At 57.4% G+C, this 16,940-nt stretch overlaps 1 protein-coding gene across 1 annotated transcript in view; it reads left to right on the forward strand.

The window, feature by feature from the left end:
- SORCS2 (sortilin related VPS10 domain containing receptor 2) overlaps window positions 1–16,940 on the forward strand; it is a 459,489-nt gene that overhangs the window by 169,528 nt on the left and 273,021 nt on the right. Inside the window, exon 2 of the mRNA XM_077875105.1 lies at window positions 13,210–13,277. Within this exon, the coding sequence (XP_077731231.1) occupies window positions 13,210–13,277 (68 nt within the window). The remainder of the gene's footprint in view (window positions 1–13,209; window positions 13,278–16,940) is intronic.

Consider the following 16,940-nt stretch of genomic DNA (forward strand, 5'->3'; position numbering starts at 1 on the left):
GGGGTTTTCCTCTTCCAGCTCTGGGGCCAGGAGTCCCGGATCAGGGGTCGCAGGCAGGGTGTGTTCCCTCCCAGGCCTCTCGCTTGGTGTCTGGGAGTTTGCAGGTGATCCTTGGCGGTCCTGGACTTGGAGAAGCATCACCCGTGTCTCTGCCTCGGTCTTTGTGGCCTCCTCCACAAGGACCATCTCTTCTTTGCTTTGTAAGGACACTTGTCACTGGATTTAAGGCCACTCCAGGAGATCTCATCTTGAGATTTTTTTTTAAAGATTTATTTATTTATTTTGAGAGAGAGAGAGCAAGAGGAGGGGCAGAGAGAGAAAGAGGGGGAAGCAGACTTCCCGACACGGGGCTTAATCCCAGGACCTGGAGATCATTCATTACCTGAGCCAAAACTAAGAGTCGGATGCTTAGCCAATTGAGCCACCCAGGGGTCCCTCGTCTCGAGACTTTTAATTACATCCTCAAAGTCCCCTTCCCCACATAAGGTCACATTCAGTGGCTCCAGGTGAACATCTATTGGGGGGTGGCATTCAACTCACCATGTCCAGGGTCTGTGGGCACCAGCCTTGACTGGAGGTGGGCAGAGGGTTCTGGAAGTCTTTCCAGACATGCCTGAGGGGAGCCCCTCTAGAAGTACAGATGTGCCTGATGAGGAGGGGCAGGGGGTGCCAAGGATGGCAGGGGTACAAGCTGATGGCTGGTGGGCCCTTGGAGTGGAGGGAGAGCGGGGGAGGTGGAGAGCACAGGTGCAGAGTGGGCGGGGCCTGCTCAAGGTACACAGCTGTCCATCATGCCTGGTGGGCGTGATCTAACCTCGCCCCACTCATTCCTTCCTGCCTGTGTGGGTGCGGAGGTGAGGATGGCGCCACGGCCCCCACTCAGGACACCCCTGGGAGTTGGTCAGTTTGTGTGGTCGTTCTGAAGCCTGAAAATAAATCATTCTTAATGTGGCGTTTGGGTTGACGAGGGCTCTCAGAGGAGTGGTGACAGACGGCCAGGCTGCGGTCTGAAACTGGAACTGTAAAACAGCCTGTGCCAAGTCTGATGGAAGGCCTCATGGGGCCCTTGAGGGTCACATGGAGTGAGCTCACGGCAGGGGAGGGGCTGCTGCACTCTGGCCCGGGCCAGGACCCGCCAAGGCCAAGGCAGCCCGCTGCTGGCCCACTGTGGGAGAGGCAGCTTCCGGCTCTTCTGGGAGCCAGAGCTGGACGGGTGTGCTGTCCCCTGTCCCCACACTGCTGTGCTAAACTGGGGTGCATAGGGTAAAGGCCTTCCTTCTATAGGCCAGTCTCCAGGCCCAGCCCTGCCATGTCTGAGCTGTGTGACCTGGGGCACAGAACCTCCCTCTCTGTGTCTCAGCATCCTCATCTGCAAAATGGGGATGGGCTGGTTCCCAGTAACCAGGGCTGTGGGGAGGGTTGCAGGAGGTCATGTCCATAAATCACTTAGTGCTGGGCCAGGACAGAGTGATCCAGTGCTATTGTAACGAACGGTGGTGATGAAGAGGAGATTTTCATGGCGCAGGCACGCAGGTGACACACAGGGCTTCTGCTGTGTTCTGGGAGCCAGAACTGAGCCTGGAAGCCATACCTTCCAGGGGAGGCCAAGCCCAGCTGTGTGAAGGAATGGGGCTTTGGCGACACATCTCTGCAGGCGTCTATACTCCTGCTGCTCTGGGTAACGGGACCCACCAGTGTGGACACTACAGGGACGAAGAGAATGCCCCTGGCCCTTCCCCAGGGACACTGCATCTTATTGGCTTCTCCCAGGGAGAGGGCCATGGTCCCTAGTGGGCAGGGTCATGTGTTCAAGCCTGTGGCTCATGTGAGATGTTTTTTCTTCCTTTTGTTCTCTTCTGGTTCTTACATTCCTGTCCATTTCTGGTCCCCACGTGCTGGGGACACTGGGCAGGGCCTCCCATCGTGTGGAGGGAGCCCACCATTGCGGCCGTCCTTGCGGGTGTGTGATGGGTCTTGGTCTCTGTCCACGGGGCTGGCTGGGGAGGGGGCTTGAGTGTGGCTGCAGGCCCAGCCGTGTCTCTGGGGCCTCTTTGTGAGGCACGTCCGAGGTCCTGGGGGAAGGCGAGGCTTTGCTTTGTTTTCTCTTGTTTGCATTGGGGAGACGTGCCTTTCAAGTCTCTCTCTTTCTTATTATAACATGTCATTTTAAAATCACAGCACAGAGTTACAGAGATAGTGCAGAGAGCTGGGTGTAACCTCTACCACCACCATGGAGCCGGAGCCAGGACCCTGGCGCAGACCCCCTTGTGGAGAACGCTCCGTTTGGGCTAAAGCTGGTGCTCGTGTCTACAACGCCCTGCCTGCCTTGCTTGCCCATCTCCTTCATGTACATTCTCCTCCATTCCTCCTGGAAGGGAGGGTTTCAAGTGTCCTTGCACCCTAGACCCTCATCAGAAGCCCTCCTTCCCTCTCCCCAGGCCACCAGGGTGCTATCCTGGGACCCCCTCATTGTCTGGCCAGAGCTTCTGCAGTGGGGACCTTTCTAGAGTGGCCTCATGCCTTCTGCTTTTAGAAGACATCTTCCTTCCCTGACCGTCCCAGACCCTCCCCTGTTCCCAGTGACAGTAGCCGCTCTCTCCCGACTTTCCTAGGCATGTGGGAGGCAGGGAAGGGGTTGTGGGGTCACCAGCAGCGAGATGGAACCAGATCCAACTCCAAGCTTGCCGGGTAGCCCCTGGCCTCTGTCCTAAACTGGGCAGCTGCAGGGCCTTGGCTGCCCAGGCGAACAACCGGTCCACGCTCTGTGGAAGAAAGGGGTCCCGTCAGGGCCCGGGTGACTCAGAGCAAGACATGGCATCACTGAGGGCAGCCAGGCCTCTCACCCTGGTCGTGGAGGGGGCACGGGACAGTCATTTGTCAGGCCTCCCTCAGCATCAGGCAAGGTGCCAGGCCCTTTGGACATGGTAGCCCACTTAGGATCCTAGCCTCTCAGGGATGTGTGGCCATTGGAGACAGGGAGGTGACACTAGAGCAAAAGGGGGACGCCACAGTGTATAAAGAATCACACTCAGGCTGGACCAGCTCCAAGGATGGGTGCCTTCCCCTGCGCAAGGGGCGCAGCAGGTGGTGAGGGGAGGGGGCCCAGCCCGAAAGATATCACGCTTGAGCTCATGCCTGGTGTGGGAAAAGTGTGTGTAATCAAACACTGGCAGCTTAGTCTGGAGACGTCCTGGAGGATGGTGGTACCCTCTGAGTGGTGGAGAGGAGAGAAAGGAGGAGGAGGAAGGAGCAAGGGGTGGGCAGATGTGCCTGAGGTGGTGAGTCGGGAGGTTGAACAAAAGCTCCTCCGGGCACTTCAGTACCCGCGGTGGCACCTCACCTAGACTGCCTCAGGTGCATTGCTAACAAAGTTCTACCCAAACCACCCCCCTAACCTGGAGTGCTGTGCTCGCCATGGACACACCACGCTCATTCATCTCAGTCCAGCTCTGTAAAGCCTGCACCATCATCCCCATGTCAGAGGAGCCTGAGCTGCCTGGGGGCCACACCAAGGAACACACAACTCATATGCTGTAAAGCCAGGACCCAGATGAGACCCTCAGGGCTCCAGGAATGTAGTGGTCTCGGTGAAGTCCCCCAGGATCCACAGAGGAGCCCGGAGCCAGGGGGCTGGGATGCTGCCTCAGGAGGAGGACCTCGGCTCTCTGCTCTGCAGGAGATTCTGTGGGAGGGCGATGCCTCACACTAGCAGCCACTTTGATGAGTAGACACATCTGGGAGTAAGGACCTTAGGGAGGTCTCGGGGTCCATGGGGATCCTGCCAGCTTAGAGAACCGTGGAGGCCTCATGGAGTGGAGGGAGCAGGGGTGAGGATCCTGGGGTAGGGTGGCGAGCATGAATGAGGGTGGTTCTGGCAGCCCAAGCCAGCAGCCTGTGGTGTCTGCAGGGAGGCATTGGGATTGACCAAGGCCTGGCCCTGGAAGAAGCAGCACCTGCCATGGGGCTTTCTGAGCCAAGCAGATTCCCACCCCTCCCCAGGCAGTCTCTGGCAGAGAGAAACAGGGTTCCTCACCCTGGTAGATAAGTGCAGAACCCATTTCCTTAAACGGAATAGATTTCTTCATATAGGAGGCCTCTTGGGTGAAGGGAGCTGAGCCCTACTGCCTTCCTGGGGCTCTGGGGATGAGGGCCAGCCCTGACTGCTGGTTAAAGGGGAAGGCCAGCATGCTTGGTCAGCAGGAAGCCCCCTCCTCTTTTGTTCAGCCTAGAGAGAGCTCCACAGGGTGCTGTTCCAGAACGATCTGCAGTGTTGGCCTCAGACCAGCCTGTCTGCTTCCAGCTCTGCTGTCTTAGGTGCACCCTCGGGGCAGCACTGCTGCCATTCCCACCTCTGCTGCTAACCTGGGCAGTGGGGATGATGGTGCTGACCTGCAAGGCTGTAGGGAGAAGCAAAGGATGGGAATGTATGCTGTGCTGTGTCTGCTTGCGTAGGGCAGAGGTGGTGGGGGTGTCCGATGCCCTTCCCCTGCATTGAGGGCCCTTCCTCTGCATCGGGGCTCACAGCCTGGTCCGGTCAGGGTGACCCTGCCTGAGTGCATTGTCACCTGGTGCAACACCTCCTGTGTCCCTCCACAGCCCAGCCACCGCTGACTCAGGATTGTGTTTCTCCAGTGGCCTTCAGTGGACATTTATTGCATGCCAACTGAATGCATTCATCAGGGTCTAGTCTTCGACTGGCACATGGGTGCCAATTTCACCAGCATGAACATGAGCGTCTTTTTCATGTCTGGAGGGCAGGAGGGAGAAGGTCCCCTCTTGGAGCTCACGCGCGTGGTGAATGTGGGACGACGGCACAGCAGAGCATGTGTGTGGACACAGTGTGCGCATGCGCCCAAGATGTGAACACCCAGTAGGTGACAAAGTTCAGTGTCAGCAGCAGCCCACGGCCTCCAGCGAGAGCTGCCTCGCCTTCTTGCGGCCCCTCCACCACCGAAAGTGGCCACGGTTCCATCCGGCGCATTGTTGTGCAGCTTCAAGTGAACTTGGCTACAGATCCTATCCTCTCTCATGTTTCTCAGTTGAGATAAAATTCGAGTAATGTAAAATTCACTGTTAACCCTTTTGAAGTGTACAGGAATCCAGTGGCTTGTTCACACAGCAGGGTGGCATTGTGCTCTTCTTCCCATGGCCCCCATAACTGAGCGCATGGTGCTGGGGACCTGTCCAAGTCGTCAGGGGCGCATCCTCCCTCTTTGGTACAGCTGCACGGTGCTCCCAAGGGTGGCTGGTTGCAGGCTGTTTATCCTGGTCTCTCGGCGGACGTGCCACTTATTTCCGGGCTCTATTACGGTGTCACAGGAAACGATTTTGGACATCCATCACTCCATATGCACAAGGACATCTATAGAATAGCTCCCCGGGAGTAGCATCGCTGGGCCAGGGTGTCAACAGACTGTGTTTTTGTTAGCTGTTGGGAGTTGGCTTCACTGTGGGTGTATCTCCATACCCTGACCAGGAGCGTGCCTAAGGTCCTGGAAGGAGGCTCCTTCTGGAGCTCCTTCTGGTCGTTCTATATGCCCAGCACTGGCATCCTTCCAGGTACAGGTAGAGTGACATCAGGGCCTGTCTGGTGGGAGGTCTTCATCTTCACGACATGCCTCCTCCAAGAACAGTTCAGCTGTTGGGGTGTGAAATCTGCTGAGGCCTCCCTCCGTCATCCCCCAGGGCAGGTGAGGATGCTGGGGCTCAGGGCAGGGAAGCTGCCTTCAGGCTTCACACGAGGGCTGGCCAGCAAGCTGCCATCTCATGGATGTGCCCTGGTCACCAGCCCCGGGAGCCTCCAGGAGGGAGGCCATCCTGATGTCCCTTACCTTCCCTCACCACCCGTCATAAATCAGCCTCCTGGTCCGGCGTGGGATGTTTGTGTGGCCACCGAGCCTGTGCCGAGAGTCACTTCCCACCTATGGGGCCAAGTCACAGGCCTCATTCCCTGTAATTCGCCTGCGTCCTGTCCCTCTGGGGCCTGGGGTGGGGGCGGGGCATATCCTGAGAACAGGTGCAGCTGCAGAGCTCTTACGCTTGCAGAAGACAAACTGGTCCATTTCCCTGATCGCTGTGAGTATTTGGGTCATTTCTCTTTCAAGGAATGGAATAAAAGTGATTCCCTCTAAAGAGTTTGGTAATCAGCCCTCCCCGCACCGCGCCCCCATCCCCCCCAACCCCAGGATCACAACTGACCATTTTTAAAGCTTTTTGATGCCCATTCTCCACTGCACCTTTGCCTCCCGGTGAGCTTGGGAGGGATGGAGCGGGGAGTGAACTGAGGATTTGCCCAAGCAGTGGGACATGACTGATGGGAGGGCGGTGCAGGTGAAACCAGCGGCCCAGGAAGAGCCCGTGGCCTCTCGGAGAGTCTCATCTTTTTCTGGAGCAGGACATCAGGTGCGGGGCTGGATCAGGCCCTCACAGAGGCACACCCAGGATGGGACCTTGGCTCCCAGATCCGGATGGAATGTATCCCTTTATGTGCATGTGTGTTCCCATGTCTCCGACACGTCGTATGCGAAGGTTCCCCAGCGTGGGTGGCCTTCTACCCCTTCTGTGCGTGAATGTGTGTTTCCGGACCGTGAAACACATCTTGGTGGTGCTCTTCTGAGCATCCTGGAAGCCTGAGTGTGGAGGGAATGTCATCATCGACAGGCCCAAGGGACAGTGGGTGCCTGTGGCTACTGGGACCCTGGCTGCTGCTTCTCTGTGGATCCTCGTGCCTGCCACAGCGAGCGATAAGACCATTTGTTGAATGAATACTCAACGTCACCATAAAACATCTTATTCTCTGCCTTGTTCATTGGCCTCCATTTTCTCTTCCTAATACTTGATGCCTCATGTATTTTACATGATGCCATGTGGAAGTGCCAGCTGTGTGACCTTGGGGCCATTGTTTTATGGCACTGTTCCTCTGTGTGTTTGTCCATGTAATTGGGACAGTTGGTGCGTGGTAGCAGACCCTGACCTTCCCATCCTCAGCATCCCTCCCGTGCATTGTGGAGACCAGGGATGGGGGTCCACAGGTGCCCCTGGTCTGGAGTCCTCCCCTCTCTGGGCCTCAGTCCTAGGTGGGCTCCTAAGCCCATGCATTCTGGTGTTCTGAGGGGACAAGATGTTGTGCATGGTCTAGCATCAACTTCCACACCTGCAAAAGTGGACAGGTGAGGTGGGGAAGGGAGAGGCCACAGTAGGACTCATTCCTGGCTCTTTGGAGCTGGTCTGTTGCTGAATAATCACTGAGCAGTTATTTATCAGACCCTCACTATGTACTGGCACTTGGCTAGGCTCGGGAAAATGTGCCTATAGAGGCGGACTTGGTTCCTGCCCTCTTGGAGCTCATAGCCTGGGGTGGCTGGGGAGGCTTCAGGAGGAAGAGGTTTTTTTTTTTTTTAATTTTTTTAAATTTTTATTTATTTCTGAGAGAGAGAGAGAGAGAGAGAGAGAGAGAGAGGCAGAGACATAGGCAGAGGGAGAAGCAGGCTCCATGCACCGGGAGCCCGATGTGGGATTCAATCCCGGGTCTCCAGGATCGCGCCCCAGGCCAAAGGCAAGCGCTAAACCACTGCGCCACCCAGGGATCCCAGGAAGAGGTTTTAAGAAAGAGCAAGAAGGAGGCAGAGCAGAGGGGCAGAAAGGTGGTAAGTCCAGGAACCAGCATGTGCAAAAGCCCTGGGGTGACTGAGAGTCATGGCGGTGAGTGTGTGTCTGAAGTTGGCGTGTGTTTGTTGTTGGTCAACAGGAGACAGGTCAACTGCGTGAGGATAGAGAGGACGGGGCTGTCCTAAGTGATAGGAGGAGATACAGCTCCTGATGGGCGTGAATAGATGCAGACCCAGGCCTTTCTGGGGACAAGGATATGCCAGTGTGGCTTCTTAAACATTAATGTTCGAACACAGATTCTGAGCCAGCAGGTCTGGGGTGGGGCCTCACCCAGCTTCTGCATTTCTAGGCGCTCCAGGGAAATGTGCGTGGTTGGTTGCAGACCCCACTATGAGCAGCAGGGACCTCGGCTCGCCCTGTCATGGGCCGGCCCTGTCCTGACTGGCCTGGGGGACATCAGTGTGCAGGGGGCCTCCTGGGGCCTCACGGGCCTGACCCTCATGGATCCCCTCTGCATTTCCCCTGTTTCTGATGGGAAGTCCATTTTCAGAGTTCACCATAGAGCCCGAACGCTTGCTGCCTCTGTGTGTGTATATGAGTGTGTGCAGTGTGCTCATTGATTGACAGTTGGATTGAGCCTGAGTATTTCATACTTTTTTGGGATTATTCTTGAGCCCTCGGAAGGCACAGGACTCAGTGATCCACCCGCACGAGGGACTTGTGTCTCCACTAATGACCACATGACCAAGTGGAGCCTGGCTGCCTGCTGACCACGGGCAGAGGCCTGGCATTTCATAGGAGGCCCCAGAACCTCAATCGGAGCCGCTGTTGTAAGCCCCCCTCCGCCCCCAGGATGCAGAAATAGCTGACCTAGAAACGTGCCGTAGCAGCTCACAGAGAGAGGGCCTGGGCCCCGGGGTATCTGTGCTCTGATTTCTGGCCTAAGCCCGAGTGGGTGGACAATCACCCTTCCAGCAGCCTTGTGAGGTCCTACCTGAGTCCACTCTGATTCACAGATAAGGAAACCGAGACTCAGGCAGCCAGGGTTGTCCCCACGTACTGCACCCTCTGTTCTGTTTGATTTTGTTAGAGAGGTGGTGCCACCAGGGCACCTGGTGAGGACGGATGCCGTTTGCAGGTGGAGATGTTCATTATCATGCCGTTGGCCTCCAGCAACCCTGGGCACTAAGACTCCCCTGAGCGAGCCTCCTCTCAGACTGGCAGGTCTGCTGATGCCACTTAAGGGTCCTCTGCCGGTTGGTGTGATTTCCTCCAACCGCAGGGCTGTTTCCATGAGCCTCTTGCAGGATCTTGGAGGACAGACCCTGTGCCTTGTTTCTAAGTGGTTTTTATAGGCTCTTCACTGAGCAGAGGAGTGAAGGGCACGTTGTATGTCCCAGGGGCAGTGACGTACCATTGGGGGCTGGAATTGACTTGTGGCATGGGCAGGTGGGCAGGAGGCAGGCTGGTGGTGGTCGAGGCGAGGCCCTGCTACCCGCAGAGGGTCTCTGCATGAGTCAGGGGAGAGAGCCCTGGGCTGCCTCTCCACAGAGGAGCAGGCTGGTGGGGCCCACGGCTCCTGTCCCTGGAAGCCACCCCGGGGCCTTGGATAGGGATCTCTGGGAACTAGGCCTGTCCTTGGGAATATCCTTCATTTCTCCGAATGTGTTTCTCCATTTCTAAAGGCAGGTGTTGGATGAAGCCATCCTAAGTTCCCACGGGCTCCTTCCAGCCCCCGACCTTGGCCTGTCCTCCTGCTTCCCTGTCCAGGGAGATGAGATTCAATGGGCTCAGTAGAACTGGGTGTCCTGTAGACACTCTCTCTCCAGCACCTCGAGAGGCAAGAGGGGTCTCTGACTGGGGAATGTCAGGCCCAGCTACGCTCTTCATAGGGTCCAATGCATAATGAAAACATAGGGCCCCCTTGTTTAAACATTTTTAGGAATTTCAAGATAGGGACAGCAGAGCATTAAATCAAGCGCAGGCTGTCCTGAGTCGGTGGGGGGAACGGGGGGCTGCTCAGGTCACACACCAGCCCCCTGGCCCTGGTTGCTTGTGTCATGCAGCAGTTGGGGACATCTCATATGTGCTCTCCCTGGGAGGAGGGTGGGCTCACCCCACCAGAGTCCTGGAGCTTCCTCTCCTGAGGGTTGGACAGGCATCTTGGTGAAGAGCTGTGGGCCCCAAGAATGGGGTGTGTTCTTTCCCCTCGGGCAGTGTTTGCAGGCGTCAGAGAGCGAGGGTGGTCCAGACAGGGGGGCTCTGAGGGTTCCGGCATCTGGGGTAGCAGGGGTTGGCTGCGGTTGGCTGTGGCGACGGCCTGAAGGACAGATACCGTCTCCTCCCTGGATCTGCATCTGGGCAGGGATATTCATTCACTCACTGGACGAGTACTAGTGAACTATTGCTCTGCGCTGAGCCCTGGGAATCTGGGGTGGAGCAAAGCAGACCACGTCCCCTCCTTGAAGGGGCCCACAGCCCAGCAGCCTCAGGATGAGCAGGTCTGGGGAGTCCAGAGAGCTTGGCTTCTCTCCTGGGGTCACGGGTTGGCTGGACCTAAGTGACACTGCCTCCAGGGCGTCGGGACAGCGCCCCTATCGTGATCCCACCTCCAGGGCCTGGGGGGCTGGAAGTAAGAGGAGGAGGCGCAGGGGTGCCGTGGGACCCTAGGGGCCCGTCCCCCCTCTGCAGGGGTGGTTCCCTATCCTTGTTCTCTCCTTGGATGTTCCTGACTCTCTGGAAGGAGTCGTGTGGACAGTGGGCGCAGGCAGCCTCTAGGTGGGAGGAAACTGCTGGCTACGGCCAGGACACAGAAGCCCCACCCAGCTCCCGTTCCAGATTTTTCTCCCACCCGGATCAAAGCGCCCCAGCACTTGCAGTAACATGCCAACCACTGGAAAGGCGTTCCTGGGATATTTCATTTCCAAAGCTGTGAGCTGAGGATCCCCAGAAGGGCAGGCCGTACTTTTTAGTTCTCTGAAACAACTTTCAAAAAGTAATGAAAACATGGGGCCCTTGTTCAAACACTTGTGAGAGTTTCAGCACCGTGTCAGCGGCGCAGATGGTGGAGCCCGGCCTCAGCCTGGCGGCTCGGGGCCCGGGCCCAGGACGCGTTCCCCGGGCTCCCACGGCCGCCGGCTGGGGGCTTGCAGGCTCTGTTCTCCCGCACGCAGTGCTGGTGCTCACTCTGCTTTAGTTCCTTTCTCTGTCCTGGGGTTGATGACAGGAGCTGCCCCCTGGGTCCCAGGTGTAAAGAAGGTTGATGTGCGTGAACTGAATCACCTGGTGCGGCACGTGGGTCGGGGACAGAGCCGACACCAGTGCGTGTGAGCGAGAACGTGGCCCCTTCTGGGTCGCTGCTGGCTCCGGCATCCTGGCCGTCACGGAGGGAGCTGGGTATCGCTTCCTCGCTCTGTAGGGTGGGGAACGGAGGTACGCTGGGCTTGGAGGGGCCGGCCCCAAAGCAGAGGGCTCCTTCTGTGGCCAGCTGCAGAGTTAAGGGTGCCTGCCGGGCTCCCCCAGGGCTGACCCGTCTCGGGTGGCTCCTTGTCTGAGCTCCGGGCAAGGACGGCCCCGGTCCCTGGCCTCTGGAGCCCAAACTCATCAGCTTCATGGGTTAAGGTCATACCAGCAGAGTGATTCAGTCCCCTGGCACAAAGAGTGGGCAACAATGTGTACTTGTGTTGGCAGAGAGTGGCTTGCAAGTGGATGGCCAGAGCAGGGGGCCAGGGTCCTTGCTTGGGGCACACACCTCTCCTGGCTTCATTGCCCTGGTCACGTTAGACCGCAGGAGCTGTGCCCGGCACTGTTCCCTCCCGCAAAGGCCTTGAAACAGGCCTCATGAGTGGTGCCAGAGGGGAGACCGCAGGGTCTGGGGAAGTGTGGGGGGCACTGAACCAGGGGAGGGACCTGGGAGGCTTCCTGGAAGTGACGTCAGTTAGACTAAGATCTGAGAATCGCTTAGAATTATCCAAGGAATCAAGGGTCGTGGTGGGAAGAGGATCCCAAGATGAGGAACAGCTTGTGCAAAAGCCCTGTGGAGTTGGTGTTCAGAGTGACTGGGGTGGGCATGAGTGGAGAGCCCTGCCCAGAAGGGGATGGGAGGGGCACTGGTCCTACTGGGAGATGGACCACAGGGCAGAGAGAGTTCCAGCAGCAGAAGCCCCTGGACAAGGAGCTCAGCCCGCAGGAGGACCCGAGTACCACGTGAGGGGGTGAGCTCCCCACCCCTCGAGGTGTGTGGGCAAGGCTCGGACAGCTGGGGCTTGCTAAGGATGTTGGGTGGAGGATTTCACCCTGGATGGGCTGGATGAAACAGCCTTTGAGGTCCCTTCCAGCTGTCACACTCTGGCTCCTCGAAATCCCCTCTGGGAGCGGCGAGACTATAAAATATAAATCAATAGGTTAAAAATACGCTTGTCTCCTGCACGTCCAGGCCCTGTCACTCCGCCTGTCTCCCTCGGCCTTCAGAGGATTCCCGCGCGGCTCGGGCAGCCCGAGAGCTGGCAGGAGAAAATTGCTTTGTTCCCGAGCAAGGCGGGGCCCTCGCGCCTCCGCGGACAGGGAGGCCTTGGCTTTGTTTTTGATCATCGCTGCCTCCTGCACGCATGCTGTCCGGTCCGGTGGCGTCCCCTCCTCCTGCCTTCCCTGGTGATCACAGCACCAGGGGGATCAGCCAGGCCAGGCCAGGGGGCTGGGGGGCAGCTGCGCCCCCAAGACCGAGAGCAGAGGAGGTTGTGCTGGCCGCAAGAGACCAAACTCAGGGACGGCCAGTGTGGTGACCCCAGATTAGCCGGGCTCAGGGCTCTGCTGGGAGCAGGGGGGTGTTCCCCGGTTACCTCCCGGGGTTCCCATGGCAACGGGAGTGTTAGGAGCCGCTAATAGGGATTGGCAGCAGTGAAATGAAATTTGATGTTCAGGGAAAATGCATTGGCTTGTGAAGTAATTGGGGAGAAGGCGTTTTTCCCCGCTGGGCAGGCAAATCCTCACGTCCTTTCTGTGCTTTGGGAGAACTTTTGGGTGCTCTTGAACACATTTATTTTCATTAGTAGGAACAGATTTCTGCAGGGGCATGAGATGAAACAGGCTTTGTTAGCATGGGGCCTGGGGTGTGTGCCGAGGATGGGGTGCAGGTGTCCGGCTGTCCTCGGCCCTACCAGGCCCTGCCGTCACGGGCTGGGCCTCAGCTTGGTCTCCCCGTCCCCGTCTTCAGAAGCCTCGTCAGATGCATTCTCTGCCCAGCCTGGGGCCACCCCTCGGCTGTCCCTTTGGCCACAGTTTGTGATGGCCCAGAGCTGGATTTGAATGTTTCCTGCTGAGGGGTGGCTACCGGGTGGACCTGGCTGGATTGGGATGTTCCCAAAGTCACCGTGAAGAGCGGAGTGGGGTTTCAGAGCAGACACAAGTCTTGTGTCTATAGGCGCTCTGCTGCAGGGGGGCTGGAGCCCCCTCCCCGGCCCCCAGGGAGGCCGACAGAAAGGCCTGGCCAGCTGATGCTCTACATGACACCCCAAATCCTGGGGGCGGGGGTGGCAGTGTCATCATATCCCTCTCTCAGAGCCTTGAAACTCACTGATTTCTCTATTTCTGTCGCTACCACAGGTGATCTTGATCCTGACGAAGTACTACCATGCAGACATGGGGAAAGTTCTGGAAAGTTCTCTGTGGCGGTAAGTCACCCTGAACGTGGGTTTTTTTCTCCTTATGCACCCATATGTCTCCCTGGGCTGAGGGCCGAGACTCCCTCTCCCCACTCAGCAACACCCAGTTGGAGCATCCCTGTGAGTGGACGTTCTTACAACTTCCCTTTGGCTACAAAATGCGTGTCGGAGACATGGAGCGTGATCAAGGGTTTCATCAGTGGGCACACACACAGCCCTGGAGAAGAGACCGCCCTTCAGAAAGCTTCTTGGCCTTCTTTTCTTTCTGGTTTTCCTCCCCTCTTCCTTTTCTCCTCCCCAGAGGAAGAGGGTTTGCATTGAGAATTCAGGTCAGCACACAAATGCCCTCACGCGCGTGCCCCGGACTTCAGACACAGCTCCCGGGGTCCACCAAATACGCCAATTCCCCCCATTGTCCAGATGTGTTTCTTTCTTCCTGGTTCAGCTGCAGAGCTTGATAAATAAATAACCGACCGGTGATGGGGGGGCTCTCTTTCTTTGTGAGATGTGAATTCAGCCCAAGAACATGAAGTAGCCCCTGTGATGTCTTAAATGAGGTGGGAAAGAAGGAGGTTTGGAGAAATCATTTGGGTTGCTATTGTCCCCCATATTTACACCTGCTCTCCCAGGAAGGGGGAAGGGCGGCTCCCAGCCTCTTGGGCTGTCATTTCAAAGCCTTTCCTGGGGCGAGGATCCTGTTTCCTCCAAGCGCCTCTCGCCGCTCCCACATTTGCTGGGCATTGAGCCCTTTTGGTTTTCAAGATATGTTTCTCAAGTAATAATTAATTCACTTTTCTATTTGGAATCTATTAAACAACAACAACAACAACAACAACAACACCCAAACCTGCTCATCAGGACTCCTGTTTGTGTGCAGCCTCCCTTGAGTTGATTTTTGGCTTTTGGCTTTGCTTCCAGGGCAGGGGCTTGAGGATTGATTCTGTTGGTTCTTGTTGGGGATTTCTGCAATGGGTTGGGCAGGTGTTGAAATGACACCTCAGGCTGGATCCTTTCCTTGTTGTTCCAGGGATGGGGTCGCCTTGGGGGCCAGCTGGCTTGGTCACTGGTGGTGCTGATGGCACCACATCTGGGGACTAAGCCACTCAAGCCGCCTTGCGGTTTTTCTTACCCCTCTAGCCTGAGCGCCTTTGCTAGCCGGCTCCTCTGGGCAATGGATTTGCGGGTTTACCCTGCAGACTCCCCAGCCTGGCCCCTCGTGCCCCCAGATCCCCTTCCAGCCTCAGGGAAAGGAGTCAACATCCTGCGAAGAGGACACATGCTGTCCTGCTATGTCCACCCCCCCATTACCTCCTGCGTTGGTAGATTTTCATCTTGCGCCTTGGAGCAACTCACCCAACCAAGGAGAGGTAGGAGGGCTTTGAACAATGTTGCTCAGTGTTGGGGGAGGTGCTCAGCATTTGGGATGAGCGTGGATGATGGCCTGAGCCCTAAGGTCCCAGTGACGTCTCGTTGCAGCCCTCCGAGGGTTTGTGCTCTACGACTGGTGTCAGGGCGAGGCCCCTGGGAAGGGCAATCCCCCTTGCTAGGTGAATGGTCCTGGGACACATCCCCCGGGCTACAAAGTGAACAGAGGCACCTGAGTCTTCTCTTCCCCAAGACAGAATTCTGTGGCCACCTCGGTGGCCCTGCCTGCTGCATGCCAGCCGAGTCTGAAGGGTGTGTTGGGGGTAGTTCTTCCCTCCTCAGCCCCCGCTGACTGTCCAGAGTCTGGGTTTCCTCTGCTCTCTGCAGCGTCTCAGCGGGCAGCACATGGAGCAGACGGGGGTGTGGACAGTGAACCATCCTTCCCAGTGTGATCTGTACCCACGGGTCAGAGCTGTGGGGTGTACTTAGCACCTGCTGCCTATCCTTGTGGGGGACACGCCGGGGACAGGTGGATCTGGGCCAGCCCTGTAGCACAGTGGGGGCCAGGACTTCTTGCTTATGGGCTCCAGACTCAGATTCTTGGGGTGCAAGTAGAGAAGCTGAGAGAGGGGCTGCTCCCGCGGGGGCTCCTGCTCTCCCAGAGCCTCAGGTCCTTCCCTGGCCCTGCCTGGGAGAGTGTGGCCGGCCGGGCAATGTGACCCGAAACGTCCTGAGAATGGGAATGGTTTTGATCTCGTTTTTCTCTGAAGCAAATCAACAGACTTTAATCCTCCGTGTTCTTGCTCGTCACTGTCTGCATACAGACACTTCCTCTCCTTTATTAAAAATACATGCAAAGGCATCAGTCATGTCAGGAAGGATCGCCCCTCTCCCCGTCCAGCACCGTCCCTTCCTCTGTTTATCTTTCTCACGTGGACGTATTTATACAGCAGATGTGAGTAACAGTCTCCTTTCTTCGCGCATCTGTTTCCAGTTGGGCCCTGTTGGCCGGTGTCCGCGTCGGCGTGCCCCGTGGCCGCGAACTCGCCCTGGAGTGCGTTCCTTCTGACATGCCGTTGCCATAAAACCCGTAGATGTGTCTCTTTCCTCCTCCTTTAGTTCCCTGGGCGGAGAGGGAGCCCGAGGGTGAGCGGCTCCCAGCGGGCGCTTGGGTCCCTTCAGCAGGTGCTCGGGTCCCCCCTGGCAGGCAGGCCCGCACCCCTGGGCCCCACGGCCCATGACCCCTTTCCTTGGCGTCCCTTGGGTTCCTGGCGAGGGTGAGCCACTTGTGTGTTTACCTGCCACTCACACTTTCCCCTGTGAGCATGACCGGCTCGCGCCCTCTGTATTTTGGGATCTGTGTGAGTGTCCCCAGAAATGGAAAGATTGCCACTGGTCTTGCATGGGGATGCCACCCCTCTGCCATCTGCTGCTCAAGGCCTGTGTGGATGGGGGCTGGTGGAGCCCGTGCCTGGAGCCCGCACGTATTACAGCCACACTCAGTGGACACACCCCCAGCCTCCCAAGGATGCTCCTGTGTGGTCACCATAAATACATTTTTAATGACAGGTATGATATTTACAGTCTGGAAATGGTTCTCTAAAATCTAAGCTGAGTGCATTTTTAATTGTCCTACATTTCATTTTGTGGGCTGCACATCAGCATCTCCCCCGACCCCGTCCCCCTGTTCCCCTCTGGCTTCGCGGATCCAGCAGCCTGCCCCTTTGTTCAGGGTGGGGCAGTGCCCTCCTCTCAGGGGCAGGGATGCAGGGAGGCAGTGAGCCCGTCCCTGGGAGAGCCTCCCGTTGGCTTCAGAGCTGGTCTCCCCATGGACACCTTTCTTCCTGGAGCCCAAGGACAACAGGAGGAGCATTCTGGGTCAGACCAGACTGACATCCAGTCTGTGGGAAGGTCCTGGGGCCAGTGAAGCAAAGGATGAAAGCAGCAGGAATTTGTTTTTGCACAGCCCTGGAGGTCAGCAGCTGAGATCAGGGTGTGGGCAAGGCCAGCTGTTCCTGAGGTTCTGGAACAGGATCGTTCCTGCCTCTTCTAGCTCCCAGGGCTGAGGAGTGCCCCACCTGGGCCCGCATTTGGCTTGGTCGGGGCTATGGCAGGGCCGAGCTCCAGGAACTCCCATGTGGTGCTGCCATCCAGCCTGGGCTGGGTCCTGTGAGGCCCACTTGGTGTCACCACAGCTGAATCCCAGATGGCCAGTGAGGCTTAGCTGCCTCGTAAATGCTCTCCAGAAGGTAGATGCAAGCCACCAAGGCTTGAGCAACCCACAACATGTAGATGATGGGGTCCTCA

The sequence above is a fragment of the Canis aureus genome, chromosome 2 (assembly GCF_053574225.1).
Source record: "Canis aureus isolate CA01 chromosome 2, VMU_Caureus_v.1.0, whole genome shotgun sequence".
In the NCBI taxonomy this organism is placed as follows: domain Eukaryota; kingdom Metazoa; phylum Chordata; class Mammalia; order Carnivora; family Canidae; genus Canis; species Canis aureus.